This window comes from Aethalodelphis obliquidens, unplaced genomic scaffold, assembly GCF_003676395.1.
Source record: "Aethalodelphis obliquidens isolate GAN/ISIS:26980383/991018 unplaced genomic scaffold, ASM367639v1 scaffold48, whole genome shotgun sequence".
Classification (NCBI taxonomy): domain Eukaryota; kingdom Metazoa; phylum Chordata; class Mammalia; order Artiodactyla; family Delphinidae; genus Aethalodelphis; species Aethalodelphis obliquidens.
Genome location: NW_020837992.1, coordinates 16,574,976 through 16,602,705, shown reverse-complemented (window position 1 = coordinate 16,602,705; position 27,730 = coordinate 16,574,976). Strand labels below are relative to the sequence as shown.

Here is a 27,730-nt window from a genome sequence, read left to right as displayed (position 1 = left end):
ATCAGGGCGCTGCAGCTCCTCCCAGGGAGCTGAGGCACCTCCTGGAGGGCCAGGGTGGATGTCAGGAGGGGTCAAGGGGGTGGGGAGGATTGGAACGGACAAGGATCCCAGGGCGGGAGAGACCTGGGGGGCGGTTCGGACCCAAGACATTAAGTTCTGACCACAGGGGAGGGAAGGGCCAAGGACTGGCCAGCGGGTCATGGGGCCCCAGCAGGATCCACGGCTCCTCTCTTCCCTGCGTCTGATTAGCAGTTACAACTCCGAGCTTCTGTTCCAAGGTAGAAGTGAGCGGGGCTTGGGGTGGGCGTGCAGGAGAGCCTGTGTTGAGGGGTGTGTGTAGCCTGGTGGTCTCTACCTTATGTGTCTTACAGGTGCTGAGGTATTTTGACTATGTTTTCACTGGCGTCTTCACCTTTGAGATGGTTATAAAGGTAAGAGCCTCTAGAGCAAACCTGGGCTCTGGGGCTTGGATGGGCCACCTGTCTGCCTCTCTAGTCTGGTGCCCTTCCCCGGGACTATCACCTCCTGATCAATGTCAGAATCTCAGTGGCGCCTCTGCTGACCCCTCCTCCAGCCTCAGATCCCAGTGAGGTCTGTCGTGGCAGGACGTGACTGTGGGGATCTGTTTAGACTGGTGCCGACCTGTGGGCATGGCCCGGGGAGAAGGCGGGCCCCCTCTCAGGCAGGCAGGAGAGGTGCTCCAGGCGTGGGGACTGTTCTCACCTCCCCAACACGCTTCCTGGTTTGAGCCTGGGTACCTGCCAAGGCAGGGGGTTAGGTAGAGATGTCTTCCTGGCCTCATTTAGTCCCAACCGTACTCACTGCCCTCCACTCTCTTCCCTGCCACTAGAACACCCCACGTTACCATCTTATTCCCAGTCTCACCCATCTGAGATTTTTCTCGTCTGTGCGTATGTGGCGATGCCTGGGGCTCTGAGCCACTAACGTAAGGAGGGATGTGGCGGCTTTCGAGGAGCCAGGGAGTCTAAGTGAACCCTGGTGGCTATGAGAAGGGCCTTGGGCCTCACAGTTAGGTGGACAGAGCCTGCGGGACCTGTCCTCCTGCTTCTTGGGTCCCCGTGTGGGTTGCTTTTTAGAGGCAGTGGCAGTGGGGACATTGCCATGGGGAGCCCAGAGCTCAGGGCACGTATGACCGGCACCTCCCGGGCTCATTGGTGGCTGTTCACATCCTCCTCCTGCAGATGATAGACCAGGGCTTGATCCTGCAGGACGGGTCCTACTTCCGAGACCTGTGGAACATCCTCGACTTTGTGGTAGTGGTTGGTGCACTGGTGGCCTTTGCTCTGGCGTAAGTAACTCTTTTTTTCTCGTTCAATTCCCTTCCCTCCTTCCTTCCTGAGACGGCTGATTTGAGGGCTTCTCCAGGGCCAATTCACTCAGTGGTGCCCATGAACGCTGCCCTGGGAGTCTGCTTCCCAGTTACCCCTCGACAGGGCTCCTGAGGGCCTTACAGCCTCAGCTCCCACGCCCTGAGTCGTGGGACTGGTGAAGGAGGAGCAGAGCGAGTCTCTAGGGAGAAGCCAAAGGCCTTGGCATTCCTCCCTTCGAGATGAGTGAGCCTGGGCAGGCACTCACCTGTGTGCCCCCATGGGCTCGGCACGGGACCCAGGGACAGCCAAGGTACCCTTTCATTTCTTGATTCTGTCAAACAAAGGATCAGCTTGAAAGAAAAATGCAGCGGGTAGAGCAGAGTTGGGGAATCACAGGGTCCTGGGTGTGGGGAGATTCTCTGCTTATAAGCAGAAGTACCCCAGAGCTATCCCAAGGACATAAGAAGCGTGTTAATATGATGAACTCCAGAAGGAAAGACTTTCCCAACTTTCCTTGGTAACACACTTAGGAAAACAGTCTTAAACCATTCAGGTGACTAACCATGTTCATTACGTTAGGGGATTTTTTTTTTTCTGAACACTGATCCAGGGAAGGGCTTTCCTAGCCCTCCAGGGTGTAGCTAGGAAGTAGACATATTGTCAGAGCGTTTTCCCTGAGCTAGTGGGTAGAGGGCCCCAGAAGATGAATGACAGCCTTCTGGGCTCTGTCCGTACCTTGTTCCACTGTCAGAGCAGCTTCACCCTTTGCCGGATGGCACAATAGAATATACCCTCCAGCCTTCTGAGTACAAGAGAAGCCAAGTGTTCTAGGCAAGACGAGCTACACTGTGTGATGGGGCACAAGGAAAGCATTTGGGAGCTTCTGTCATGGATGACAGCTACAAAAGGGAAGGAGCAAAACACCTCCGTAGGCTTGACCTTCCCAGAGCCAAGTGGTCAAATAGGGATCATCTGTCCCACCTTCTCCCCAGACACTGTCAGCTTCCGTCCGTATCCATCTGGCAGAGAAAGAAATGGGGTAAGAGTTAAGAAGGAATGTTCCTCAGGTGGCCAGGAGTGGGAGGAGAGATGAAAGGTCCCCAGCTGTGCTAAGAATTTGAGACCTCCCAGAACCTGGAAGTAGACTGTGTCCATTGCTGCCCCAGCTATGGGGGACCCTCCAAAGGAGAACCAGGCTGAATGTGACTTGTGACCCTGAGCTGGCAGCCAGGACAATTCCAGTGTCCTTTGTCCTTATGTGCACCAGTGTATTTACCGCATTAGAGTCACGTGGAGTCACCTGTGCCCCTCACAAGGAAACCTCCTATCAGACGTTTCTGAACTGTTGTTCCCAAGGGGATTTCACAAAAGTATGACATTTTTCCAAGCATCTGGTCCCTGTGTGGACTCTCATAGCAAGATAAAAATAAAGGCAACTCTGGCTCTAATAAGGGGGCTCCCAGCTCCTCTTCCTCCTCCTTCAAGGGGAGAAGCACCAAAGTCTGCCTTCCTCCTAAGGAGGTCCACCTTTTCATGTTAGAGATAAATCTTACCCCTGAGTTTTTAAAGTCAAGTTCCCTTTTCATTTTTCCAACTCATTTGTGTACATTGTTCACCATATTGTTCTTCTCCTTTACTTTGATCTCAGTAAAATACGTTGTCTCTCTTTGAAGAAATAAAGGACAAGGAGAGAGGAGCATATAGGAAAGGAGCCACGTCCTCTTGGGAAAGAACGGAGTTCATTGGGGTCACAGGGTAGAGTGGGAGGAAGGGGGTGGGCTGTGGAGCCAGGAAGGCCCAGCTCCTCCACTTACCAGTTTCATGGCCTAGAGCAACACAGCAAAGTATTAACCCTCTTAACCTCCGTTTCTCATCTCTGACATGGAGACAAAATACTGCGTGTCAAGGGCTTAGCCCAGAGCCTTACCGAGTGTGAGCGATCAGTAAACGTGAATCCCCTTCCTTATGCTTCCATTCTCCATCACGTCATGAAGTCCGAATATGGAGTAAATGTGTGTTGAGACATAATGTACACGAAAAGTTGGACACAGGCTGGTTTCCAAGGCATGGTTGTTGTGCACACACACCTGGCCTGTGTTGGTGCCAGTGGGAAGGAGGTGTGTGTTCAAGGAAGCCTCTGCACGCCTGCCACATGTCCACAGCCCAGCTGTGTCTCCTCAGATCCAGAGCAGTGACGACGGGCTGGAGGGTTGTCATCTGTCTTGTTCTTTCTTTGTGCCCTTTGAAACGTGGCAGTGGTAGCTTTGGTGTTTGTGGCGGGGGAAGCCTTAACAGCCCCGGAGCCGAAGCCTCTCTGTTGGTCCTCAGACCAGGTACAGTGCAGGGTACCCCAGAAATCCCCTGGTTCTGGGGTCCACGTGTATTGTGATGGATTGAGCGTTATGAACCATTGCTTGCTTTTTTGTTTGTTTGTTTTTTGCGGTACGCGGGCCTCTCACTGCTGTGGCCTCTCCCGTTGCGGAGCACAGGCTCCGGACGCGCAGGCTCAGCGGCCATGGCTCACGGGCCCAGCCGCTCCGCGGCATGTGGGATCTTCCCGGACCGGGGCACGAACCCGCGTCCCCTGTGTCAGCAGGCGGACTCTCAACCCCTGCGCCACCAGGGAAGCCCCATTGCTTGCTTTTAGTGATTTCACTTCTTGAACTTTTTATTCATTTCTCTCCAAAATGTAAATGGTACTTGCTCATCCTTCTCCATGCACACTCTCTCTTTTGTTAGCATCCTTCTAAGCTTGCCATGCCCATTTCCTCTCCCCTTTCTCCTGCTTATGGGACAGGCTCACACCCCCCTCCTTTGGCCTTCGTCACGTTTGCTGAGGTCCAGGTAATGCTTTCTCTTGCTCGTATGCTCATGCTTTCTAACTCTGTTCTCCCCCTTTCCTCATGAAGGGCACAGAGAATTCAGCTCTCCTATCACTTTGGTAGGGTTAGCCAGGGTTTCCCCTGACAGCAAAGCAAGGGCCTGACCTGAAACGGGTTGACATCGGAATAAGGCCTACGTCCCCCTGCGGGGCTGTGGTCAGGGGCTCAGGCCAAGAGAACCACGTGTGAGTTTTCCTGTAGGCCTGTCAAGGACCTCCCTCCCTGTGGATAAAGCTTTCATTGTCATATCCCATATTTTTGCCCCTAAGAATGTCCACCATTCACATAACCTTACTCCTGCTCTCTCTCTCTCTCTCTCCTTGAAATTGAACCTTGTTTTACTGAGGCTTCTGCAAACGTTATTGCTCAATTTGAGCAGAACTGATGGCGATTGTCATGGTAATACCTTTCCGTGGCTCCTCAGAAATCACAAGTGACTTGGTATCTCTTCCACCACTGGCGGCCAGAGCCTTCTGAGGACCCAGCCAAAGTCCCAGGAGCAACACCCCAACCAAGGGGAGAAAATGGCCTCTAGCTGAATTCTCAGAGAAAGCTGAGCCCTTCTGCTGCAGCGGTCTGCCCCTGCCATCATGTATATTTTCTAGGAGCGTGTATGCTGTTTTGTATTGGCTGGAAGGGGATCTCTCTTCTTTATAGCTGCATATGTGAAGTGAAGGGATTCTTTATAATGTAAACTCGACAGATTCCATGTGGGCACTGTATTGACTTTTGAGGAGGGGAAGGGGGTTTATTTTCTGAGTGTGGGCATAGCAAGGGATAAGAAAATAAATGGAAAGATACCTGTATTGCACCCTTCCTGTTCTGCCGAGTCCACTTTTACATTATAAAGCATTTATAAGAACACTCAGGTCTCCCTCCATAAGCCCAATACCTGTATAGAGGGGGCAAAGTTTTGACAGAGGTTGGCTACAGCTCTCCCTCATCCCACTGCCCTCACAACACCCTGCTTTCTGGGCCACGTGGGGACACGGAGTGTTTGCCAACTATAAATATCCTGACTGTGCCTTTTCCTCTCTGTGGTTTCAAGAAAAGTCTGGTGAGTGACTGGGCCTTTGAAACCATTCTCTTTTATCTTTTTCTATTTGAAAAAGAGGGATTCTTCTGTTTGATAATTATTGTCCACTGAAAGACCAGAAACTGCTTTTCCCACTTTTCTCACACCCTGTTGCCATCACTTCTGCTTCCCGGTCTGCTGGGTGGTAAAGCAGGGATGGTTCCAGCCTTGGCATTTCTGGGTATCTGCACATTGGACACACCCCCTCACTTTGGGGCACCCCCCAGAGTCGGCTGCCTTGTAGGGGGGTCATGTGTCCACTGTGCAGGTTGAGTACATGAACCTTATGAGATCCTGCCCATTGATGGCGATGCTGTCTGGCCCTCAGGCTTCCCGTCTTCCGTGTTTAGTGAAGGGCTTCTGGCAGGCAGGTGGGCGGGGCCAGGCCAGCACCTCAGTAGGGACTGCAGGGGAGGCTGGGAAGGGTGTGATCCTGCACTTCAGCCCAGGCCCCTCCCTCCTCTTCATTCCTATTGCTCTACAACATGTTACTTGACCAGCTCAAGTCAAGCACCAGGTGAGCTGTCCTGGGTTGGATTCTAAATAGTAAATTCACAGCTTATGATGGCTTCTCAACACAAACAGTTGAAAAGAAAAATAACTAGCAATTCAGCTCCCACCTCCTCCCCAGCACGGCTGTGTACATCAGTCAGAATCATGCAGGCTCTCAGGCAGCTGACGCCAAAGCTTCCCGTTACCATTTTCCATCATAGCAGGGCACGAGGTAAGGTCAGGGCTCCCTGGCACGCAGGGGATCTGGATCACAGCCGCACTTGGCCTTTCATTATTCAGTCCTTAGCCAGAAAAGAAAAACATGAGTCAATCGCCTCTTGATGCCAGAAGGAACCGGAATTCCCACGTTAGCTTTTAGTACCTTCTTTTCATTGAAGTATGTCACTTTCCTGACACTTGACAGTCTGCCCTAGTCTCTAAGATGGATAAGGTCTTTTGAACGCATTCAGAACCAGCCACAGCAGCAGAGCTGGTTCTGAATTCATTCAACGAGATACACAAGCACAGACAATTTTAGACTTGGAAATGGTACTCTGGTTCTGGTTTTGCATTTGAGGCTTTGTGTTTGTGAAGGTGGGAGTGTGCATACATGAGAAAGGAGTGACTGCTTAGAACTGAAATGCTGGTACGTGCTCACACTCAGCGGAGCTTGGTAATAATGGAACTGATACTTCACCTTACACCTGCCTGACCCTTTCTCCTGTCCTTTGCTGTCTGCCTGTGTCTGAGGCAGTCCCCTCAAACCTCAAGTTTTGCCTTGGGGCTTCTTTCTTGACAGCCCCCATTCTTTTAAAAGTGAGAGGGGTGTCTCCCACAGGAAGCTCTGACTACTCATTAATCTTGTAGGGGGAAAAAGGGTTGACAAAGTCCTACTCCATTCAAAGAAGACCCATTTACCACTGAGCCAGACAGTTCATCCAGTTCCACTGCTCTGTGGAAGAGAATGAAGGATTAAAATTAAATTTAGCCGTCAGGTAGCCCGTTAACTGTGGATTTAGGATGCCAGCTGAGCTGGAATTAGAAATTTCCAGCTGTGAGCAGATAGAAGGATGTCATTGCTTGAGACTCCAGCCTTAAGAGTCACCTCAAGAGGGACTTTATCTGACTTTGGACCCCAGCAAGGACACTGAAGATGATTAATGTCCATGGACTCTTGGGATTCCCACTGCTGCATTTTACACCCTAGCTGGCTTGCAAACAGGGTTTGGGAGGGAAAAAGGAAGGTCGTAGTGGCACCCACACGAAGGAATTGTCTGAAAGAAAGACAGAAGTTCCAGTCTACCTGTTCTTGTCTTTAAGCCCCAGCATGCATGGTTTTTTTTTTTTTTAACATGTTTATTGGAGTATAATTGCTTTACAATGGTGTGTTAGTTTCTGCTTTATAACAAAGTGAATCAGTTAGACATATACATATGTTCCCACATCTCTTCCCTCTTGGGTCTCCCTCCCTCCCACCCTCCCTATCCCACCCCTCTAGGTGGTCACAAAGCGCTGAGCTGATCTCCCTGTGCTATGCAGCTGCTTACCACTAGCTATCTATTTTACGTTTGGTAGTGTATATATGTCCATGCCACTCTCTCGCTTTGTCCCAGTTTACCCTTCCTTCTCCCCAATATCCTCAAGTCCATTCTCTAGTAGGTCTGTGTCTTTATTCCTGTCCTGCCCCTACATTCTTCAGAACCATTTTTTTTTTTAGATTCCATATATATGTGTTAGCATATGGTGTTTATTTTTCTCTTTCTGACTTGCTTCACTCTGTATGACAGACTCTAGGTCCATCCACCTCACTACAAATAACTCAATTTCGTTTCTTTTTATGGCTGAGTAATATTCCATTGTATATATGTGCCACATCATCTTTATGCATTCATCTGTCGATGGACACTTAGGTTGCTTCCATGTCCTGACTATTGTATATAGAGCTGCAGTGAATATTGTGGCACATGACTCTTTTTGAATTATGGTTTTCTCAGGTTTTATGCCCAGTAGTGGGCTTGCTGAGTCATATGGTACTTCTATTTTTAGTTTCTTAAGGAACCTCCATACTGTTCTCCATAGTGGCTGTATCAATTTACATTCCCACCAACAGTGCAAGAGGGTTCCCTTTTCTCCACATCCTCTCCAGCATTTATTGTTTCTAGATTTTTTGATGATGGCCATTCTGACTGGTGTGAGATGATACCTCATTGTAGTTTTGATTTGCTTTTCTCTAATGATTAGTGATGTTGAGCATCCTTTCATGTGTTTGTTGGCAGTCTGTATATCTTCTTTGGAGAAATGTCTATTTAGGTCTTCTGCCCATTTTTGGATTGGGTTATTTGTTTCCTTGGTATTGAGCTGCTTGTAAATTTTGGAGATTAATTCTTTGTCAGTTGCTTCATTTGCAAATATTTTCTCCTGTTCTGAGGGTTGTCTTTTGGTCTTGTTTATGGTTTCCTTTGCTGTGCAAAAGCTTTGAAGTTTCATTAGGTCCCATTTGTTTATTTTTGTTTTTATTTCCATTTCTCTAGGAGGTGGGTCAAAAAGGATCTTGCTGTGATTTATGTCATAGAGTGTTCTGCCTATGCTTTCCTCTAAGAGTTTTATAGTGTTTGGCCTTACATTTAGGTCTTTAATCCATTTTGAGTTTATTTTTCTGTATGGTGTTAGGGAGTGTTCTAATTTCATTCTTTTACATGTACTGTCCAGTTTTCCCAGCAACACTTATTGAAGAGGCTGTCTTTTCTCCACTGTACATTCCTGCCTGCTTTATCAAAGATAAGGTGACCATCTGTGCATGGGTTTATCTCTGGGCTTTCTATCCTGTTCCATTGATCTGTATTTCTGTTTTTGTGCCAGTACCATACTGTCTTGATTACTGTAGCTTTGTAGTATAGTCTGAAGTCAGGGAGCCTGATTTCTCCAGCTCCATTTTTCTTTCTCAAGATTGCTTTGGCTATTCGGGTTCTTTTGTGTTTCCATACAAATTGTGAAATTTTTTGTTCTAGTTCTGTGAAAAATACCAGTGGTAGTTTGATAGGGATTGTATTGAATCTGTAGATTGCTTTGGGTAGTATAGTCATTTTCACAATGTTGATTCTTCCAATCCAAGAACATGGTATATCTCTCCATCTGCTTGTATCTTCTTTAATTTCTTTCATCAGTGTCTTATAGTTTTCTGCATACAGGTCTTTTGTCTCCTTAGGTAGGTTTATTCCTAGGTATTTTATTCTTTTTGTTGCAGTGGTAAATGAGAGTGTTTCCTTAATTTCTCCTTCAGATTTTTCATCATTAGTGTATAGGAATGCCAGAGATTTCTGTGCATTAATTTTGTATCCTGCTACTTTACCAAATTCATTGATTAGCTCTAGTAGTTTTCTGGTAGCATCTTTAGGATTCTCTGTGTGTAATATCATGTCATCTGCAAACAGTGACAGCTTTACTTCTTCTTTTCCGATCTGGATTCCTTTTATTTCTTTTTCTTCTCTGATTGCTGTGGCTAAAACTTCTAGAGTCAATTTTAAACCTGATAAAATTTCACCAATTAGCCAGGCAGTGTAAAAAAATTCTGCTTATACAGTTAGTAGCAAAGCGTAGCTAAGTGTTATCAAATGATTATATTTAAATGATCTGTAAAAAGCTCATGAATTTTTTCTTAAACAATATGCTGCAGTTGATGTATTTGAAGAGTCTGTTCTCCTGGTTTGATAAAACCTCTCCCTTGCAATCTTGTTGACTTGGATAATGGCTTAAATGACTCTTGTATGCAGGGATTTGGGAGAGGTAGTTTAGCCTAGCCCATGTGTAAATTTATGCTATATTTTAATTAATGGGGACTACGTTGTTGATGCTTTTCCTGACCCTGTGGCTTTGTCAGCCAGTATTCCTTTCATTTCAAATGACAGTTTTCAAGTTCGTACTGAATGTATGTTAACAAAACTGAGAACCCAAGCATGTTTTTTTGCAGCCACTCAAAATCCTAGCTTTTCAGTAGCTCTTCTGCAGACCTGTTTGAAAGATGTGCAGAGCAATGACTAATCTTTATTTTACTTTTGGCCTGTGTCTGATTACTATCCTTGGCTCAACTCTGTAGGAGTCAGAATGGGACTGATAGCCCAGTACTTTGGCAACCACAATCAGCTGTTAAGATCAGAGTGTACCATCAAAGCATTCCACTTCCCCAACCAAGGGAGACACACACACACACACACACACACACACACACGTCGTCAGAGATCCCCTTTGTTCTATAGCGTGACATTTTACTAGGATCCTGGGACAAAATTAATTGTAGAGAGCAAATTCTGTCCTTTATCTGGGTGTGTATGAGGAGAAAAAATTATTGAACTTTCCTTCAATACGATGGGCATCTGTGAGTATGAACCCATTTAGAGTCTACTGGATATAAAGGTCTTGGTGCTAAGGACCTGGGCTAATGGAAGGTGAAAGCCTGGACCACTTTGTTCTCTCATTTCAAGGATTTGGAAGATTCTCCCTGAGCTTTTGCTAAAGATGAATGTAGCCTGGGGAAAAGACGGTGACCTATTTAGTTATTCTGGCAAAATTTTCAGTCAAATGATTCCATCTTTCCCAAGCATTTAGCTTGCAATTATACCTTCATTTGTTTGCTTGTTTATTTAAGGCCTGTCTTCCCTCCTAGATTAGGAAGGGACCTCATTTGTTTTACTCACAACCGTGTAGTCAGTGCTTAGAATAGTGCCAGACATTTATTAAGGACTCCATCAGTGCTGTTGTATGAATGGATAAAGGTATGTTTGGCTGACCTACCACGTGCCCAGTCTCATGCATGAGAAGACACTGTTATAACTCAGGGGAAGATATTTCCTCTGCCTTCTGAGCATTTGGAGATTATCACATGAGGGATTTAAGGTTTATAAGGACTTGGGTTTAATTCTCAAACCACCATTCATTTGGCATTTACAGTGAAAATTAATATAATTTTGAATGTGGGATCATTCACTGAATAAAATGATCATTGGAAATCTTTGCTTGTGGTATATGGTGGTGCAACATAGGTTTGTGGTAAGTAAAAAAAAAATTAAAGGAAAAAAAAGTACCCTTCACAGCCAACTGTCAACCAAGAAGCAAAGGCTGAATTTTAAGCACTTCTTCATAGCAGCTGGCTGTTCACCCGTGGCACTGGGGCTCACTTACTGAGATCTTATGCAAGGCACACGTTCCACGGGCTGCAGTTCTGTTTGCAGTTAAGTGGATTTCAAGGATCTGTTCTAGCTCTAGAATTTGGTGAGCTGTTTGACAGAGCCTAGAACCAAAAACTTGCTGGCGCAGAAGCTTAATGGTGCAGAGCAAGAGCTCTGAGCATCATATAGACTTGGGTTCAAGTCCCAGCTTGCCCTGCCACTGCTGGGCACTCAGCCCCTCGGCATCTCATCTGTGAAATGGAGATAATAATACCTTTGTCCGAAAGTTATTAGGACGTCCGAATAAAGAGTTGCACTAAAAGTGCTTAACAGAGTCTGGCCAAGAGTAAATATTCAGAAAGTTAGCTTTTATTATTTCTATCTCAAATGTTTCATGTTTATGTTCTCCATCTTTATTTTTGTCATTTTTAAGCCTCACCAATAGAACTGGGATGATTTGTCTGCAAGCTACACGGTAAATAGCTCACAACGGACGGGTGGTCATTTAATTTATCAAAAGGCATCCCTTTATGTGACATCAGGACCTTGATAGACAATGCCTTCCCCCGTATTTCAAGGTGGTTTTATGGTATGGCCCATCTGTGCTTTTGAGAGATGTCAGAGTAGCCCTCTCCTGGACATTGTGTCTCACTCTTCAAATGAACTCCTTCATAAGCATAAGTATGCCACTATGTCTTGAAACTCCTTTTCCAAGACATAGTTTCTGGCCCAGATCAGGCATTTTTCCTCTAGCCTGGCTTCTTATAAATTCACTGGAAACAGAAGGAGTTTGTCTGAAGGCTACTAAGGAAATGGAGGTGAAAGACTACATTTAGAAAACTCCAATTCAGCGAGGCTCCATGGAATAAAGTACACATGGGGAATGCCATATAGTTCGAGGCAGCGTCCCTAACGCTTGCAAGAGGTCCTTTGCCTCTGCAGGGTGGAGAGGTGGGTGTGGAGCGATGGTGTGCTGGCTCTTCCTCTCCTTCACAAAGCGTGCGGACTCTGCAAGTGCCAAGGCTGTAAGCGGGATCTCTAGGGTCTGGGCATCTCCAATTTCCCGTTGTCCTAAAGTTCTCTTTTCTCCCTGAATTTACTGACTATCTCCCTTCTCTCCATTACCTCTCCTCCTTTTTTTTTTTTTTTTTTAACTGCTTTCTGCTTGGATCCTCCATAGGAATGCCTTGGGGTAAATATTTTTTTCTTCAGTTTTCTTTGAAGTAAAAAAATATGGGGAGTGGGTTGGAGGAGGGAGAAAGTATGGTTGAGAGGGAAGGAACTGGCTCACTAAGAAAGGAGTGGTGAGTTTATGTGAGTGGTGTGTTTTCATTGATATCCAAGAGAACAGAAACTAGGAGTCACCAAGCCTTCTTGGGAAATGATCATTCTTATTGGTTTGGATATGTTTTCGGCCTATATGTTGCCTTTTTAGAAAGATAGATAGACGATCCTACTAAAGTAAAAGAGTTTATAAAATATACAAAGCCCACGGATGCAAAAGGCCATTGATATCAATGTGATACTTTCGGGTTATCTATATTCAGATCTAGAACGGAGTAAAAGCAACTTACACATCATGGATTGTAACCATTTAAGAGGGTCTCAGAATTCACCTTCTAGGCGGTCAGCCTTCCATTAACTGTCTTCCTGCCTTGCCTTGTATGAAGGAATGGATGGCCTTTGATCTCCCTATTTGGAGGATGGGTATGGCAGGAAGGACAGGGTGAAAAGCAGGCAGAAGCCTTGTAGTTCCCATCTGATGTTCTAGATGGATCCCATTTCCTCCGATAGTTGGTGTCACGGTGATCTGGGCCAACGTGAGGAAAGAACCAGAACCTGAGCTCACTATTTAGAGTCTCATTTTCTACCATCTGCATGTTTTACAAATTGCAGTTGTTTGACTCGAATGCAAAGATCTCAAGGGATGGGCAGGGTGGAGAGAGAAATGCAGGTTGATTTATTCATTTCCTTCCTAAAAATAGAAAGATGTATTTTGTCTACTAGGAGCAAACATTTCCGAGAGGCTGAAGAGGGAGGGTCATCAGCTGTAGGGCAAGGATAAAGGTGGGCGGGGGCTGCAGTTTGGGCCTCCTCCAACTGCAGGCTCTCTGCAGCTTGTGCTAGGTGCAGAGGGCTGGAAATGGGAAGGGACTGCTGGAAGAGCCACTCGCACAGAGATAATCGGGGTGTGAGCCCAAGTCCTGGCTAGAAGCCTGCATGACGTGCTCTCTCTGGAGCCAGCAGCCCAGCCCAGCATGGGTGTCATGTCCCCACCAGCCTTCCTTACCCTGCTCTCCCCTGAACTCATGAACTGTGCAGAGGTGACAAACCTAGAGCTGAAGGAAGGACTAGGCAGAGTCCTCTGATGAGACTTGCTGTCAACCATGGCTCCCTATTCAATTCAGCACATGCTCTTTGAGAGCCTTCTACTGAAGACTCCCTAGGCTAGGCACCATGCCTGTCCACAACGGGCTACGGTCGTGTTCCCCAGTCGATTGATCCTCCATGTCCATTTGGTCAGTGTGGTCATGAGCAGCATTGCTCCGGCTGTTAGGGGTAGGAAGTGTTGATTGACGTGTGTGCACGGGTGCCTCTGTGGTGTGCCTGTGTCTTGCCCTTTGTGAGTATGCATGAGTGTGCGTGCATATGAGTGTGTGCATGCTGGGGAGTGATTGGAAAATGTTCCCAGAAAGTGTTGTTTGGGGTCTACTCTGACCCAGTTTCAGGCCTCTTGCCCACCTCTTTCTCCCTTCTCCCTGTTGCTGTTAACGTAGTAGTGTGACTGTCACTTTAACTGTCCCCTGTCCTGTGATTTCCCGGGGCTTCTCCCCTGCAGAAGCAACAAGGGCCGGGACATCAAGACCATCAAGTCCCTGCGGGTGCTGCGTGTGCTGAGACCGCTCAAGACCATCAAGCGCCTGCCCAAGCTCAAGGTAACGTTCGCCAGTTTCTTCCCATCAGCTCCCCTTCCTCTAGAGAGAGACGCCTAGGTGGCCTGCTTTTGGAGAATTATTTCTGGGGATATTCTTTTTGCTCACACAGAGACTGAGATTCTTTTCATCTGCTTGAACTAAGGGTCTGAGTTTCAAAGGAAAATAACCAATATCCTAAAAAATCTGTCTCTAAGGACTTTTGCCCCACCCTCTGTGGGAAGTCATAGGAAGAACCCTGTGTGGCTTTATCCTGGAGCCTCCTGTGTCATTAAGGTGGGTCAGACACCACAATGGAAGGAGCATGAGCCCTGCGTGTTGTGGTCCACATACTACGTCAGACCAAGTCACCTGGGCTGGTTTCTTTCCTCATGATTCTAGAGAAAGAAAGAATCTTGTAGCCCTGACCCTTCATATCTTAGAGGCCAATAACTTGCCCAAGGACACAGAGTCATTTTTGGCACAAGCAGAGAAGAAATGGGGAAGTGAGCTCACACAACTAAGTTCTCCCTGTTGCCAGGACCTGTGTCTTCATAGGTCTATTATCTGGGTTCTCCTGCCCTCTGACCTGCTCACCCACCCTGAGCTCCTTCCCTGAGCCTTCCTGCCCTTAGGTTGCTGGCTTGTGGAACCCGCCTCTCCCACACTGATCCCTTGCTGTTATGGAAGCTGAAGCCTCATGGGAGAAAAGTTTTTCCTTCCTGAATTCCTGCGAATGAGAGCCAGCCACCACCAGGGAGGGAACAAGGGACTCCCCTGCTCCCCAGTTCCTCTTTCCCATTGGGTTTGCCTCACCTCTGATATTCCCCACCAGTCCCTCCACCGCCACCCCAACTGCTTCCCTTTCAGCCCTCTGGCTCTGCAGAGAGGTGTTAAACCAACCAGGTTGATCAAAGGCTTAAGACCACAGGAAGGCCTTTTTGGAAGACCCCCTAACTGGCTGAAACATGGCTTCCTCTCAGAGCCCAGGGCCCTGGCCTCCTGCGTGGATTCCCGAGGAGAGGTACTCGTGCTCCAAAGGAAGTGTCCTCACTGCCTGCTCTCCTCCTCCACTGCCCTGCCTTCCCTCCTGGATCAGGCACCTCCCACGGTATCAGGAAATCTTTCACACGCTGTTCATTATAACCCTCCACCTGGTGACAGGCCCCAGCACAGCGCCTGGCCGGGGTCAGTGCCTGTGAACATTCATTCCTTTCTGCCTCACCCCCAGAAAAATTTGGCCGGGAGGCCTGGGGCCCTAACCAATGTTGTTAGCTGCAGCCCAGGTCCACTGGTCTCCTCCTCTGAGCTATGTTGGGGTCCTGAGAAGGGCTTGGACAGGATGATGAGATTAATTAACAGGCTGAAGAAGGCGACCCAACCTTGGTTAATTCCAACTAATTAGGAAGGGCTGGCTCTTTGCTCTGCAGCTCCATAACCTGAGGGAAATGTAGGTGGATCTGATAATTCCACGAGGCTGCGTGTCACTCACATTCCCTGCAGTGCTGAACTAATTAAACCAGCAGTGTTCACCCAGCGCTGTGAAGAGGTAACTGCTCAAATGCAGCACCACTGTGGGGCTAGACTCTTCAGTGAGCTAAACCTACAAACCTAGAAAATAACCTAAAAATGGTTTGAAATGTGTTGAATTCCCATGTAACTATTCATGGCTTAGGGCCTACAATGGATTCTTCAGAGGGAGATTCACTGCCTTGAACTGAAGTGCAAGTTCCTGATTCTGTCCATCTGATCCTCCCATCTCTAAGAGAGGGTGGCTCTTACCCCTTCCCACATCACCTGTTGAATCTTCATCCCCAGCACAGCCAGCTTTAAACTAGAGAACATTTACGTGAAGTGTGGAATGTAATTGGGGTAAATGTGTGAACTTATTACAAAATATCATTAAAATGAACAAAGATGAGAGTTTATTATCACTCCCTGATCTCTTTAGAAAGGCTAAGAGAAAACAATACATATTCAGTATATAAGTCAAATCTAAGAACGTGCCCCAAATAGATGAAGTTACGGATAAGCTATTTAACGCCTAAAACAGGCTAAATGATTTCAAGGATCCCTTTTCTGGAATAAATTTCTGTTTCACACTAAGCGGAGTGCATGTAATAGGATTCCACAAAGGACTCCCTCCACTGCCTGATACCATCTTGGTCTCTACTGCTTTGGGTTTCCTTTCAGATTCAGAACATGTGTTCCCCTCCTAAATTATAGGTTCCTACAGTCATGACCAGCTTAGAAAACAGGTCCGAATCCCATGAGTGTCACTTCTTCCTAGGGTGATATCTCCTAGGGCACCTTCTCTGTGGGCTGGCTGGTGGTAGTGTGGGTCCAACTCAGCTGTAGGCAAATACACAGGCCATTTCAGGGATTCACACACCAGGGCTCTTTTTTCTGTTCACAGGCTGTCTTCGACTGTGTGGTCACCTCCTTGAAAAATGTCTTCAACATACTAATTGTCTATAAGCTCTTCATGTTCATCTTTGCTGTCATCGCAGTTCAGCTTTTCAAGGGCAAGTTCTTCTATTGCACAGACAGTTCCAAGGACACAGAGAAGGAGTGCATGTAAGCGCCACCAGCACATACCACTCACTTTCTGCTAAAGCGTATTCTGCCAGGGTCCACACAACCCTTTACAGATAGGTCTTTTCTTTCCCCCTTTCTTAAATCCATTCTTCTTCTGGGAAAAAAGGCAAAATAAGAAGTTGCCACATTTTGAGTGAGTACCTCTTTTGTCTCAGACATGGAACATAGCATTTTGCATCAGGTTTTAATTTTAAATCTTTCTCATGACCTTTTGAGATAGGTTTTATTTGCACATTATAGGTGTGGAAGCCTAGGCACAGAAAGTTTAAGGAAGTTGCTCAAGGTTATACAGTGACTAGTGAAAGGATTAGGATTTAATCTTCCATGTCTGTTGGGCACCAAATCTCATTTTTATTCCATGATAATACACTGCCTTAATAAAATCCCCTCTTGCTTGCGTTTGAATGCTGATAATGACTACTGTACATTATCAAAATCCCTAGAATTTCTTTGCTCTTCCATGAGCTATAGTGAAGAGGTTCTGGTTCACTTCTGCTCTGGTTTTAGAGGAAACTATGTAGATCACGAGAAAAACAAGATGGAGGTGAAAGGCCGAGAATGGAAGCGCCATGAATTCCACTATGACAACATCATCTGGGCCCTGCTGACCCTCTTCACCGTCTCCACAGGGGAAGGATGGCCTCAGTGAGTGATGGGTTTGGCTTGGCATGCTTGTCTGTGAGCTGGGCTAGGGCCATGTGTTTGCCTTGAGAAGTTGATTAGAGATAAACAAGGCTAACCCTTTGTTATTGTACCAAGGAAAGTAAGTGGTTATGAGTAGGTAAGACGGGCAGGAGAGAGGAAGAATGAAAATCCTTCAGGCGGGAATCAGGAGGGAGCTGACGAAGTCCGGGAAATATTTGAAACACAGTGTTTCAGCCCATGATCAAGGAGTTGAATAGAGCCGTCTGATTCCTACAGAACAAATGAGTTTTGAACAGCTCTCCGCACCGTAGGAGAGTCCCTGAGGACTCTTAGACAGATTGATCCTCCGAGTTGGCCCTGGACATGAGGGTCAAGGGTTAAGGATGTGGTGGCAGAACCCAGAGATGCTTTCTGTGGTCATACCTCACATGTCAAAGACAACAGAATGCAGTTTTTATGCTGCTCGTAGCTGCAGGCTTATTTTTTCAGAGACTTGGCGGTAGCCAAGACACCACTTTCTGGTGGCAGCAAAACGCCAAAGGGAAATTCAGGAGTCTCTTGGTATTTTATGACAACCTCAACTATAAAGTAATGTCACTCTGGTGTTTAGGAGTTGGATGCGTGATGGCACCGGGGCTAGAAAGAGCAGTGGATTGGGGGTCCGCCAGCTTGGTTGTGGAGCCCCAAATTCACGGAGGATCCACCAAGTTTAAAAAGTCAGATAAGAAAATACAGTAGATGGTACATCTGCTAATGAAGCCTTGAGTCACAGCAGCTTCCAAGATCGCCGTCCACCATCCGTGCCCTCTTGTTATGTCCCCAGAGTTTTGCAGCATTCTGTCGATGTGACAGAGGAAGACCGAGGCCCGAGCCGCAGCAACCGCATGGAGATGTCCATCTTTTACGTGGTCTACTTTGTGGTCTTTCCTTTCTTCTTCGTCAACATCTTTGTGGCTCTCATCATCATCACCTTCCAGGAGCAAGGGGACAAGATGATGGAGGAGTGCAGCCTGGAGAAGAACGAGGTGAAACGAGGGGTCTGGAGTGTAGGGCCAGGGGGCGCTTTGGAAAGGACTCTCAGACCAGCAGTGTTAGGAGGAAGACAGAATGCTCTCCATTTTGTTGTGAATTAGAGAGAGAATTGGGGGGAAATGCATTAGCCAGTCATTAAATAAATGTTTTTGGAGTATCCGCTCTGTTTAAAGCCCAGGTATGAGACACAGAGAACTGGGAGGGATGTAAGGTGTTTAAGATGCAGCCCCTGCGTTTATGTGGCGCATCTTCTGGAGGTGGGGGTGAAAGACGTGTGCCAACGTTATAACGTTGACATGTCTGCTTCCCTTCCTGCGTCCCTCAATGGTGTATATTTGCTGTAAGGGCAGGGAACCTGTCTAACTTATTACTGCTTTTGTAGTAACAAGCGTAGTTCTGACACATTGTCGGGTCCATTGTTTTTATCCTGGAACTGAACTAGAAATTGTTAGTCCATAAGAGAAATGCAAATAAAGTGCTATGGGAATGCACAGGAAGATAGATTTTTACTTCTGACTGTGAGCTTCCTGCCCAAATATCTAAGTCTTGTGCTGTGTAAAAGGGCATTATTAATAACCGTCAAGTCCTTACCGCGTGGGACCGAACCCTTCTAGTTCTGTGTATTCATTTAAGGTGACATCTCACCTGTAGCTCTGTCCAGATAATTTCTTTTGCTGCTTTTACCTCTGCTTGCCCAGCCCTAGCCTCTTCTCACACACTGTCCTCTTCTTCTAACCGTCTAACAGAGAGCTCACCAGTGTGCGAGGTTTAGGGAATCTGAGCTTGGCTAATCAGTGTGACTCTCCTGCAGAGGGCGTGCATCGACTTCGCCATCAGTGCCAAACCACTCACCCGCTACATGCCCCAGAACAGGCACACCTTCCAGTACCGCGTCTGGCACTTTGTGGTGTCTCCATCCTTTGAGTACACCATCATGGCCATGATCGCCCTGAACACTGTCGTGCTGATGATGAAGGTGAGAAGGTGGTGGCTGGGAGGCACTCGGGCAGGCTGAGCCTCGGCAACTGTCCCCTCGCAGAGCACTTGTGTGTGTGCCCGAGACACTGAGAAAACACTCCAGCTTACCAGTCTGTTGCCTCCTTACCTACTTTTCTTTTTTTTTTTTTTTTTTTTTTTTTGCGGTACGCGGGCCTCTCACTGCTGTGGCCTCTCCCGTTGCGGAGCACAGGCTCTGGACGCGCAGGCTCAGTGGCCATGGCTCACGGGCCCAGCCGCTCTGCAGCATGTGGGATCTTCCCGGACCGGGGCACGAACCCGTGTCCCCTGCATCGGCAAGGCGGACTCTCAACCACTGCGCCACCAGGGAAGCCCTGTTACCTACTTTTCCATCGTGGAATTTCTCTTTCATCTTGTCTCCATCCACAGCCCAGCCTTTGGGTCTTTGGGGCAAAATGCAGTGAAATATATAGTAGCAGTCCAGGAACTCTGAAAGCAAAGGTTGGTGATGGCAATCAGATGCAGACAAGGGTGGAGATGTCAGGAGATGTAGATGATCATGGGGTTCTAAAAGAGTGTTGGAAGAGGTTTTTAATACTAAATGGTAAAGTAATTAACTCTAGGAAATGTTTCTGCCCTTCTCACCTTCAACTCTAGGAAGACTGGCCATTTTGCTAATAAGACCCGTGTTTTCCTCTGTTTTGTTTTGCTACATAGGACGTGCGCTTCTCCTCTCTAGCCCTAGATGACACCAGAATGTCCCCCAAGGGCAGGGACGCGAGATGGCCAGCCTCTCTCATGGACCCTCTCACCTTTAGGGGTTTGATTCTTTCCTCTTTTCTCTTCCCGGCAGTACTACTCTGCTCCCTGTACCTATGAACTGGCCCTGAAGTACCTGAATATCGCCTTCACCATGGTGTTCTCCCTGGAATGTGTCCTGAAGATCATTGCGTTTGGCTTCTTGGTACGTCATGGAATTTATCCCGGCACCATTCTTGTCTTCCCTTCTCTTTGGGTACATTGCCAGCCTTTGTTGGAAGGGAGGGCGGTCACCGCTATTCCAGAAAGGGTTCACACACCTGCCCACCTAATTGTGGGCTTGTTTCGACTGCTTAAAAAAACTGCCGTAGAGACAGGATGATGTGTGAGGGTGTTAGGAGAAAAGACAAAGAGAACCAGATCCCCAGCTCCTACCTCTAGCTATCAGCTCTGTTCTCGTCAAAGTCTGTCAGTTGTCAAGGGGCGACAGTCGTTGAGTCTTACTAGAACTTAGTAAGATTGATCTGTCAGGAAGAGCAAAACAAGGACTGGACTAATAAACCTGAGTGCTTATTTACTGGTGAAAGGTTTAAAATCTTATAACTCAAATGGGAACATATCTGTCCCGCTTAGCCTCAAACATAGCAAATAATAGATTTTACCTAGTAGTCCTCCTCCCTTTAGTTACCTGAAGAGTAATTTCTGCCACTAAAAATAAATGTTTAGCACTTAAGCTTCCAAAGGCTAATGGCCTTTAAAGTGTGTGTATGAGAGAGAGAGAAAGAGAGAGAGTGAGCAAGTGTGGGGTCGGGGGGGCAGTTTCTGGAATTGGTTTGGGGAGGGTTGGGTTGAGTTTTTCTGGCATGAGTTCTCCTTTTACTTCTCCTCAACTACTGATTATAGTTGTTTGGCAGATTTTCGCATCTACCATCAAGGGTGTGCAGCAAACCTAGCCCTTCACTTCAGTGTCCTGTAAACAAAATAATCCCCTCTGCCACCCTTGCCTCAGTGTTTACAGTGAGATCAGTGGGCTGCAGATAAACCCACCCGACAGCTGCTTCACACTTACTTTGCGTGTGAGCTACCGTTTCAAATTATATGTGTATGGCTTTCCCTGCAAGAAGAGAAACTCAGCTGATTATCTGAATATATGTTTGTCTGGTGGCAGCTTGAACAGGGACTCTGGCCTCGGCTTGATGGTTGTGAGTGTTGACGGTGGCGATTGCTTCTGGTTTCCTGGTGGTTCTTTGAAAAGTCATTGATTTGATGGTTTGGGGAGGAGAGTTGAAGGGAACCCATTGCAGGTGGCTGTATTGTTGGTTGCTTGACTCCCTTTTGAGTCTTGGAGAAATAAAGAAAAGTAAACTACCAGCAACAAAGATGCCATTATAATACAGTCTGGCCCTGGGCGGGAGGAGAAGGGGGTGGGGGAAGCCTGTGTAAAAACAGGGCAAGTTTTTCCCTGCATCTTGATTATTTGCATGTTGGATTGACGTCGTCTGTGACTTAAGTCCCCAATTCTGTGTCAAATTATGGTGAATGCCGAATACATGCTTACAGGCTTAACTAGATGATTCAGCCCCAAAGCCTGCCTCCTTCCCACCTTCAGCCCCGTATTTTCATTCAAGGTCTAGAAGCATTCTCACACTATAAAAGGCACCACTAGTCCCGAATAAGTCTTTTCATTGATATAGTACTGTAGATTTTCAGAACGCCCTAATATATACTGTTTTTGTCAGATCTTCTCGATGACTCTGAAATAGGCATGGCAGAAGCTGTGATTATCGTTGTTGTTATTTTAAATGAGGAAATTGAAGGTCAGAAAAATTGTGTCGCTCTTTGAAGATTACAGAATAAAAGGCAGTAGAATTGGAAAGTGGAGTGGGAATAGAAAAGGAAGGAAGAGGAAAAAGAAAGAGGGAGAGAATTGACATACATTGGTTGTCTACTAAGTACCAAAAGCTTTATGTATTATCCATTTTAGCTTCATAAGAACTCTATTAGATGGCCATTATGGTTTTCTTCTTATACGGATGAGCTAGGGCTCAAGAAGATTCAGTACTTTGCACAAGGTTACTGAAAGGCAGAGCCAGTGTTCAGATCCTGGTCTCTCTGGCTTCAAAGCCCACACTTTGTCCACCGTAATCTACTAGTCTGTACTATGTTATGCTGTGCTCTACCATACTGTATTGTAAGGCCTCCTCTACTGGAATCTAGGGCTTCTGTCCCCTGAGAGCTAGTTTTATATTCTAGCTCTCATATAGGGACCTAACCAAGAATTAGGAAGCTCGCCCCGGGTTGGTAATAGGAGAGCACTGAGAATTGAGGAACTCAGAGACTCAACTTGACCCCACTCCTGAGGTAGTCATCCTTAGCAGCAGTGAGTTTTTGAGTCTGTGTACTTAGTTTCTGTACATGCCTGGCAGGTGCCTGTGACTTTGGAATCAGACGGGCCTCTCTAAGCCTCAGTTTTCTCATTCATAAAAGGAGGATAACGATAGCTGCCATTAGCCTTAGATACTGTGTGTGTGTCCCGTGAGGGAATATACCTAAGGTGGCAGGTCCTGAGTAGGTGCTCATAAACGTACCTTCTCTCTCCCCAGAACATTTCTCTCTTTATCGCGTATCTCTACCCATTCTTCTTGCTAGCCCTACCACTCAGTAATTTATGAGGTATTTATCACTACCTACTTACAGCATCCATGGGAGGAATAAATGAACTGAAAGAATGCCAAGGGAGGACCTGGCACAAAATCTGGCATGTGTAGCAAGGATTCATGAATGCCAGTTGTGGGGATGGAAGAGGGTGTATTTTGCAGTGCTCTGAGGGTCTCCTACGGGAAGCGCCACCCAAGGGCAAGTGGGTAACGTCTTGGAGTCCCAAGCGTTTTGTTTCTTTTAAGAAATATAGTCCAAGGTCTGTTTTCACCGGAGCACTGGAGATGGGAGCAGAGCCCACTTTCTCTATTAAGCTTAACGTTGGCTGGCTGGTGCATTATCCGGGTCCTTTACTTCTTCGTGTCCTTTAACCCACTCATTCTGTTGCTGCTTCCTGGTATTGTATTTAGTTACACCTCCTCGAAAGGTGTAACGGGGCAGGGAAACGGGGGAAAGATGAGTTTGTTCATCCCATTGCCAATCGGCAGTTGGTGTGAAAAGGCTCAGTGGAGTTAGGAAGCGATTTTTGACACATCTTTGATTTTTAGTCACTTAGGACATCTCTGTGACTTTTATTGTTAGTTGAAAGTCAGAACTGTATATTTATAGGGTCACTTGATGCTATATAAATAATAATTTACAAGTTATAGAAAACCTTGGAGTGATACTGTAAATAATTTTATTGTCTTGTAGGTGACAATTATGATCTTTCATTTTTGGACATCAAAATGTTCTAGGCCCCAGATCTCTTTCTTACATATTTTTATGTAATATTACATGAAAAAATCTTACACTTTTTTTGATGTAGCTCTTTAGTGACAGCTTCAAAAACAAGGTCTCCAAATAGTGATGAAACTGCTTCCCAAATGAGAAACTCTCAAACTAGTGAAGGAAAAACAGCATTTTTGGTTAGAAATAGGAAACTAAAGCCAAAGTTAGAATGAACTTGTCCTGGAATTGACGAGTTTTAATTCCAAGTGACAAAGTTATGTCATGAAAGATGTCTTTTTTTCCATTTTCTCCCGTGTTTTCTTTTCCTTTTTTTCCCGGATGCTCCCGTGGCTGAATTCACTGGGCAGAACTATTTCCGAGACACCTGGAATATCTTTGATTTCATCACAGTGATCGGCAGTATCACAGAAATTATTCTGACAGACAGCAAGGTGAGTGGCTCCTTGGTCCTTCTCTTTAGGCTTGGCCCTGGGGTTGCATTAAAAAAAAATTCTCTGCACATTGTCCATTTTTAACTCCACAAGTCCAATGTGCAGCCCCCTGTTCACTTCCTCATTCCTGAGCTTTTGCCAGAAAATGGGAACATCGGATGGCGCTGGATCTCATGGAAGGCTTGGTCCCATTTGCACGACTCAGATAGCAGCCATCCGATGGGGGTGAATGGGATAGAGGGCCCAGGAGAGGCCGAGTGTGCACAGTGTCCTGCTAGATTCTTTGAGAGACACAAAAGAGGCACAGGGTCTTCGCCCTCAGACTTGTTAGACCTGAACTGTTTCCCTGAAATGGTTCACCCTAAGGAAAACTTGGAGAGCTCATCACAAGTCTTTGAATATTGGAGGGCCATCATGTGCAAGAGAGATTGTTAGGTCTGCCCTCTGGCATCCGAGTGCAGAGTTAGGACTACTTAGAGAAGACTGGGGAGGCCAGTTTTGTCAGTTGTATGTGGGGCATCCATCTGTGGTACTTCCATGCCTGCCTTCTGGGAATAGAGGGCAGGCCTGGGGAGGCTCTGAGAGATGGTCCCCACTGGCCCATCAGCTGAAAATGGGGTTAAAAACAAAAGACAGCATCCATGTTCCATTCTATGATCTGAATGAGAGAGAAATACACAAATACCAGTGCTTAGATGTTCTAAATGACCATAATGTCACTAATGATATGTTTCCTTTTGATCCACCAGCTGGTGAACACCAGTGGCTTCAATATGAGCTTTCTGAAGCTCTTCCGAGCCGCCCGCCTCATCAAGCTTCTGCGTCAAGGCTACACCATCCGTATTTTACTTTGGACCTTCGTGCAGTCCTTTAAGGTAAAGGGCACAAGCTCCTCCCCTCTGAGGGTTGCAGCGGCCCTGTCACATCAGACAGCACACCAGGCAACGCAGCACGATTCCACAAGTCCCCTCGCCTCTGGGGATGGGCGTTTGTCAGAAGCATTAGATAAACACAGCAGTTCTTAGTTACAACACAACTTGGCCAGGCAGCGGTTAGCTTATGACTGACTGGCTAGAATCTCATGCTAAAAAATCACCCCAACTTTGTAACTCAGTTACCTTCTCTGTCCACTGAGGCAGGGGGCTCGTTTTATGAGGTGTGCTCCCTCCCGAGGTATTTCAGTATGCCCTGGGCAATCCCATCCACGGACAGAGCCAGCCACCTGTAGTCACATATCCTCTGCATTTTTCAGGGATTCGTCCGTGGCTTTATTTCACAGAACGGTTTTTCAAAGGACTCCTTGAGTTGTGTTTTATAACAAGATGATTCATACCAGTCCCACCCGTGTCATCATTAGTGTATTTCCTGAACCACTGAATATATGCCATGCTAATAGTTACCTCTGCATCCCACAAACCCAGAGGGCACCTGAGCAAGGTTAATATGGTGAGAGCTTCTCCTGAATGCTCTCATGGAGCCATACAGAGATGTATATGTAATCAACAAGTTAAAAATTGATACCTGAGACCCACTATAATGGCAGAGGTTTCCAGTGAAAGAAGTTTTCCAAACATATTTCAATATCTTCAAGCTCTAGCAAATATAATTAGTTTGTTTTTCAGCTTTGGGGGACATCAACGCTGCTCAAAAGCCTACTATTTTCCTCCTATAAAAAAGAGTCTTTCAATGAATGTACTTTAAAAATGTGGTTGATGAAATTGACTCAAAGATGAAAAATCATGAATTTATTGAATTGCCTTCTTTATTTTAATTGTACATTTTAACTACAAATTGAACTAAAGAAAGCTTGTCAGTGAATTCATGGTTTCTTGTCACTTGAAAGGGACTTCGTGCCACACCATCATTACTGATTTACTTCTGGGGATCTGAGATGTGAGGCCAGTTGTAAGGACGCTCAGGGTCCCACAAGCAACCTTGACATTTTTATTGGATTCAGATAATTGTTTGGTGCTATGACTCCCAGAGAGGTGTCACCTCAATGAAAACTATTTCTCCAAAGCTCAGTGACAGAGGAGAAATTGAAAACCTTAGCAAGAATTTACCATTTGAGTCTCAGGTGGATCTGGATTTAGAATTTGAAACACAAGATGGTCTTAAAAGCTTTTTATAGAGGCCTGTGCAACAAGTTACAGTTGTTAGTGAGTCTCTTAAGAAATATGTGTCAGCCTGTCATACTCTCATGATCACTGATTCTCTGTCAAAGTGTATACTATTGAGGGCAAAGAAAAGCATGTCAAAAATTGATGACCAAATGGTTGGCGTATTCCAGTGAATAGAGAGAGAACAGTGAAGACAGCTGAATCTGCCTCCAGGTGACACTGTGATGGATGGTGCAGCCCTGGAACACAGTGTAGAAGTTGTTTTCTTGAAGCTGGTTTAACAAAGGCTGCCTCTGTGCATACACAGCAGAAAGTAACACTGTGTAAACAGTGTTGCCCCTGCCTCTACCTTCCCCAGCCCCACCCTGAGCATCACCCAGTTCTCCACCGCTGACCCCTACTCAGTTCTTCTCTCTTCCTTATTTTGTGTTGGAATTTACAACATGACAAGAAGAGAGGTCAGGATGACTCTTTGGTCCTCTCCTCAAAGCTGGGAGAGAAACCTGCCTCCCTACTCTTTCCTTTCAGCAGATGGTGTCTTCACATGCCCCCTCGGGATGTAGTCGCTCCTCACAGATCTTGAGAATCAGCACTCCACTGGAGAAGGGGTTCTCCCACCAACTCTCTATTGCATTTTAATTTATTTATTTATTTATTTATTTTTGGCTCGGGTCTTCGTTGCTGCGCGGGCTTTTCTCTAGTTGCGGTGAGCGGGGGCTACTGTTCGTTGCGATGCGCGGGCTTCTCATTGTCGTGGCTTATCTTGTTGCGGAGCACAGGCTCTAGGCTCACAGGCTTCAGTAGTTGTGGCACGTGGGCTCACAATTGTGGCTTGCGGGCTCTGGAGCGCAGGCTCAGTAGTTGTGGCGCACGGGCTTAGTTGCTCTGCGGCATGTGGGATCTTCCCACGTGCCAGGGCTTGAACCCGTGTCCCCTGCATTGTGAAGCAGATTCTTTACCACTGCGCCCCAGGGAAACCCCTCTATTGCATTTTTTTTTTTGCGGTACGCGGGCCTCTCACTGTTGTGGCCTCTCCCGTTGCGGAGCACAGGCTCCGGACGCGCAGGCTCAGCGGCCGTGGCTCACGGGCCCAGCCGCTCCGCGGCATGTGGGATCTTCCCGGACCGGGGCACGAACCCGCGTCCCCTGCATCGGCAGGCAGACTCTCAACCACTGTGCCACCAGGGAAGCCCTATTGCATTTTAATGTTATTCTTTATTCAAGTTGTAAAAGTCTCCCAGGGCTCTTCATTTAGTTAGCTCTGTTGATAAGCTCTGCCTGGTTCATGCAGTCTGAAAGCCTTCAGTTGCTCTCCGGGGAGTTATGCTGTACACACTCGAGAGAGGGTGGAGACTCGGAGTTGCACGAACTGGCAGGGAGGCTTCCTGGGTGGTAAAGAAGAGGGGCTTCCGTGTCAGCACGGAGATCAGCCCAGAATTATAATGCCCACCCTGGCCTCCAAACCAGACTGCCCTATGTCTCCATCCTCCCCCAGCCACCAGGGGCAGTTCCCGGCCTTCTGTCTCTTGCACTCGCCCTTTCACCCCCATCAGTAAAGTGTTGTCACCCCAGAGTGGCAGTTAGCTGGCACAGTGTGGAATTTTGTGCCATGTGGCTTCATGGCAGGGTTTTGTGATGGCTCACGCTTTGAAAGCCTTTTTGGAATTTTGCGTGACACAGAATGAAAGGTCAGGACGCTTAAACATTGGAAAAAGATGTTTCATCAGAGCTTGAAGGAGCCTGCTAGGAACTGACCGGCAACTGAGACCCCAGCCATTTCATTTTGCTTCCAAATGCTCCGTTATGAACCTCACATTGAGCGAGGGTTGGGAAGGGTAATACAGGGGTTTGGGAGCCAAAGCTAAATGCTTGCTGTGTAATTTGCATCACAACTGCCCAGGTTATTAATATTCTGCATACGGAGTGGGATGAATCCCAATCCCA

At 46.7% G+C, this 27,730-nt stretch overlaps 1 protein-coding gene across 1 annotated transcript in view; it reads left to right on the top strand.

The window, feature by feature from the left end:
- CACNA1E (calcium voltage-gated channel subunit alpha1 E) overlaps positions 1-27,730 on the top strand; it is a gene marked incomplete at its 5' end in the record, with an annotated part of 141,418 nt that overhangs the window by 79,807 nt on the left and 33,881 nt on the right. The window contains 10 exons of the mRNA XM_027082654.1: positions 372-431; positions 1,203-1,309; positions 13,782-13,878; positions 16,271-16,431; positions 16,960-17,097; positions 17,921-18,122; positions 18,941-19,105; positions 19,940-20,050; positions 23,583-23,666; positions 24,416-24,541. Of these exons, the coding sequence (XP_026938455.1) occupies positions 372-431; positions 1,203-1,309; positions 13,782-13,878; positions 16,271-16,431; positions 16,960-17,097; positions 17,921-18,122; positions 18,941-19,105; positions 19,940-20,050; positions 23,583-23,666; positions 24,416-24,541 (1,251 nt within the window). The remainder of the gene's footprint in view (positions 1-371; positions 432-1,202; positions 1,310-13,781; positions 13,879-16,270; positions 16,432-16,959; positions 17,098-17,920; positions 18,123-18,940; positions 19,106-19,939; positions 20,051-23,582; positions 23,667-24,415; positions 24,542-27,730) is intronic.